Genomic DNA, 4,563 nt, shown 5'->3' on the forward strand with positions numbered 1-4,563 from the left:
CTTTCTCTAGCTTCTCCATTGGGAGCCCTGTGATACATCCAATAGCTGACTGTGAGCATCCACTCCTGTGTTTGCTAGGCCCCGGCATCGTCTCGTCAAGGAACTTCTAAAACAAACTTTTACGACTTATTAGTACATATTTGACTTGCATTACCATATATCTCCATGCTCAGAGTCAGGGAAAACTTTCTCAGGTGAAGGCAGGGGATTGGCTCACTGGGGAAGAGCACTGGCCTCCAAGCCCGAGGCCGATTTATACAATTAGAAAAGTGACTCTCACCATGTGTGCTGTGGCACGTGCAGCCACACACACACACACAGTAAATAAATGTGCAAATGTTTTAATAGTGATGGATGGAGAGAGTATCAGCATTTCAGAAAGCTTGTTTCTGCTCAGAGAATGCTCAGGAGTACAGAGAAGCAGCAACACACAGTGCAGTTCCAAAAAGCACACGTGTGCAAACACAGGGGACACAGAGTACGAAAAGGAACCACTCAGGCACCCATATAGGTGGGCCCCAGTCTGCCCATGGCTCCAAATACCTCCCTACATACTGGCAGGTGCTGCAGTATCCAAATTCGCTGGGGTCAGGTGGTCACTGACTGACCTGATACTACATCAAGGTCTCCCACAAGCCACTGCACCCATGTGCATCTATGACAGCTGTTTCTACTGGCTCTCTGTATCCTGTGATCTCTCTCCTTCACATGCTAGCACTCTTTCCTCCCAACCCCCATTCCTGTTCCCTGTGTCCACTGATCTATCTCTCCCACCTCTCCCCTCCCCCCACAGCTGTGTAAAGGGGAAACTGAAGCCACCCAGTCACTGGCTCCTGCCACATCCTAAGTAGAACCAAGTGGCTCAGAGGGCCTTGGGGACACGCACACCATTCTGGCAGCACCCTCAGTGAGCATGCTCAGGAAATAAGGACCAGGCAGGGTGGTCAGAGTGGATGGACAGTGATAGTGCCTAGCCAACCCTCCTGCATTCAACTGGTCACTCCTGCCAGCCATCAACCCATGGCCAAGGCCCTGAAGAGCACTGGCCAAACAGAGTCTGTCACAGGTATGGCCACCTGACCTCTCAGCTGCTGGGCAGGGCACAGACAGAGCCTGAACCTTTACAGAACAGGTGAGGTCCTGGGGACTCTGAAAGATGGTAGCCTGACGTGATCCCAGAACCCCAGGAATAGGTGGGGCTCCCAGACCACCTAGGCTTTGTGGCAGGAACAGCAGATGTGGGTAGGTCCAGGCTCCCCAAGGCACAAATGCAGTGCTTCTCCATCTGAGGCAGGGGTCACCCCCATTCAGAGTTCCTCCCTTCAGTACCTGGCAGGAGGGCGCTGTGTCAGCTTGTTCTCCAGCACACAGCCTGGCTACAGGAACCATCCCACGAGCACCATGGCATGCCTAGAGTGGTGCCACCCACGAGAGCTGACTCTGGAGCTGAGAACACGGCTCTAAGGCCTGGCTCATGGGAACGAGATGTGCTCCTGCTGGCAAGGTCTACTGAAGTGTTGAGTGCACCCATACTATGCCCCAGCAGGTCTGCCCTCATTGTGTTGGAACAAGTGTGCCAACTCAGGGGTGGGGGTCACCCAGGGGATACAAGCACCGTGAGGCTGAACGCAGAGCATGCAGTCCCCTTGGCCCAGGCACAGGACAGAATGGTGTGCTGAGCACCTGTGCCTGTACTGATGCTCTGAGCCCTAACTAACTGCCTCCCTTCCCCACAGGGAAAGCACTAGTAAACATGCCAGGCCTTCTCTCTGCAGCCCCTGCAGGGCTCTGGGGACAAGCACATGACCTGCCTGTAACCGCTCCAGGAAGGCCAGGCCAGGGAGACAAGAGTCATGGGAAAAGCGAATTCACGAGGCCAAGGGAGTCTAACTGCCTCCCGAGGTGGCAGGTGGCAGGTGGCAGGGGACAGGAACCAGACAGCACTAGAGATGTGCTTGAGAGATGTGGCTTTACCTTTTGGTTCTTTTTTCTTTTTCTTCTGTGGAGCCTTCTGTGGCCTCGAGTCCCCACCTGGCTGACCCTTGGCTGTCTGGGCCTGGGAGCTATGCTGACGCTGCAGCCTCTCCAGATGCAGTGCCTTCAGATCCAGCTGGGCAGGGCCATGCACCTGTGCGACGGGCTCCTCTGCCTGATGCTCAGGCTCAGCCTGTGCAGGGCTGGGCGGTGAGGGAGGCTGTGGGGCTACACTGCCAGAGCTGGCAGGGCTCCTCCTGCTCACTGTGATGTGCCGAGCCTTCCCCTCCCCAGTGCTGTCATGCCTCAACCCGAACTCCTCAGCTAACTGGTGGACTTGCAGCCTGTCATGGGAGTTCAGAGATGTGGGAAACTCCAACTGGGCCTCCTTGCTGGCCACAAACTCCTCAATCATAGCCCTAAAGTGCTCTGTCCGGTCTGTGCCTCCAGTTCTGTCAGAGCCATTTGCACTGGAGTTGTGCTGGGACTGGACTTGAGAGCCCAGGGGCTTCTCGCTTGGCTTCCTGCGGCCGTGTCCAGGGGCTGCTCTGGTCTCCTGGCCACTCTCCTGATCACTGGTAGGCTTCCTGATGGAGGTGCTGGGGCACTTGGGTTTGGGGACATGGCTGTGGCCCTGGGAACCCTCATGGGTGTAGTTCTCAGGGACGATGTCATCCAGGTATTCAAAGGCTGTGCGTACCTCCCCATGCTCTGTGAAATAATCCACCAAGGTCTTCAAAAAAGCGTGGTTGTTGACAGTGTGGGAATCACAGATGACTGCCACATGCCGCCGAGCACGGGTAACAGCAACATTAATCCGCCTGTCCTCAGCCAGAAAACCAACTTCACCTGAAGAAAAGCCAGAGATGAGAGAGGCAGGGATCCAAGGCAGGGAACAGAACACCTGTTCAGGAACAGTCAGGAACAGTCACATCATCAGAGCCATGGTAGCCTGCAGCTGCCCCTTCATGCCCCTGCACACACAGCCTGAGTGTGTGCCACATCGGCTCTGATGCTCACCCACTGCAGACCAGTGCAGCTCCACAATCATGCTGGTAGCATGTTCAGCATGCACGCACACACACACACACACACACACACACACACACACACGCGCGCGCGCGCGCGCGCCCGGGCTCAGGAGCAGCTGCTATGGACACAGCACAGAACTCTGCAGAGCCATTCCCCTCCATATCCATCTCCAGCTTCCAAGGCCACTCAGCAGGTCACTGACGAGTGAGCGCTTAGATGCAGTTTTTTCACTGCATGGCAAAGTGTGGGCCACACAAAAATCATGTCTCAAGGCTAAAAGACAGGCTCTAGGGCGTGGGGAGGAAGGAGTTTCCTTTGCCTGGACAGGGTGACTAAGTCACTTGGGGCCCACCATGTCCCAGCCCGCGTCCCTAATCACCTGCTCCCTGGCCAGACTGAGTCTTCATCTTGCTGAAATCACACCCTCTCTTCCCTGACACTCCCAGGCTGAACCTAAGGCTCAAATGGGCTGCACCACATACCTTTCCTATTGGACCTGACAAAGGTCAGGATCACAGCCTCCTTCTCTCGGCCTTGAAAGCCATCAACAGACTTAATCTCCAGCTCAGGATGCTTGTTGGAGAGGCTCTGTCTGAGTAGATCCACCTGAAACAGAAAGCAGGACCAAGATGTCATCACCAAGCCAGAGGACTGCAAGATCTGTCATGCCTGGGAGCCCTACACTGTAGAATGACTACTGTGGGTACCTTTCAGTGACCACAGCAGCAGCAAGCTGCCCTGAGGCTTGTAGCCTTTTCTCTACTTAGCTTGGCAGTGAGCATGCTGACCATGGGGGCACGTGGAACTGACCTGCATGCCTCTGATGCTCAGGGTCAGTAGAGCTCGGGCACCCAGGGAGCATCTGGAGTACAGGAGGACAGAGCAGTGTAAACTGAGCTGGGGATCTCACACACTAGGGAGAGGGTGCTGAGGGTGGCAGCACTTTGTGCATTACGGCATCTCCTTGCCTCTCACAGCCTTGTGTGCAATGCTGGTGACCAGAATGGGGTGACACTGCCTCTGAGGACCTTGAACTATGCAGGCAGCAAGCTTCTCCTACCAAACCAGATGGGGTCAGGGACACGACCTGGGCCTGGCTGATCCTTCAGCACGGTCTCTATGCCATCTGGGAATGCTGGCCTAAAACAAGGACACAGTGGGGGACCAGGCCAAGGTCAGGCTGGTAGCTACGTGAGAACAGAAACACAGATGGTCTCTTGCTGGTGTCCTCTGGGCCCTAGACCTGGTCACACTGGGGTCCACTGTAGCCCTGGACTTCATAGCCAACAAACCTTCCCTGCCCTTTCAGCCTCTAGCAGGCTGAGTCCATGATACAGAGAAACAAAAGGGGGATCCCTCACACCTGAAGGTTGTAGGGTGCGATGACGGCAATGTCACCTGCCTGGACCCCAGCATCCACCAGAGCCTGGATGTGCAAAGTGACGAGGCGAACTTCGCCTGAGGAGGAGAGAGGGTAGTGTTCAGTGAGGGCCATACTGTACAACTCAGCTGTTACTGAGCTGTGGGAAACACTCCTTTTTTTTTTTTTTTTTTTTT

The 4,563-nt window shown here is 55.2% G+C and overlaps 1 protein-coding gene across 1 annotated transcript in view; it reads right to left on the reverse strand.

Annotated features, from left to right (window-relative positions):
* Ighmbp2 (immunoglobulin mu DNA binding protein 2) overlaps nucleotides 1-4,563 on the reverse strand; it is a 23,560-nt gene that overhangs the window by 2,307 nt on the left and 16,690 nt on the right. The window contains exons 11-13 of the mRNA XM_021151971.2: nucleotides 4,370-4,464; nucleotides 3,489-3,612; nucleotides 1,975-2,823 (exon numbers count right to left, since the gene is read on the reverse strand). Of these exons, the coding sequence (XP_021007630.1) occupies nucleotides 1,975-2,823; nucleotides 3,489-3,612; nucleotides 4,370-4,464 (1,068 nt within the window). The remainder of the gene's footprint in view (nucleotides 1-1,974; nucleotides 2,824-3,488; nucleotides 3,613-4,369; nucleotides 4,465-4,563) is intronic.

The sequence above is a fragment of the Mus caroli genome, chromosome 19, assembly GCF_900094665.2.
Source record: "Mus caroli chromosome 19, CAROLI_EIJ_v1.1, whole genome shotgun sequence".
Taxonomy (NCBI): Eukaryota; Metazoa; Chordata; class Mammalia; order Rodentia; family Muridae; genus Mus; species Mus caroli.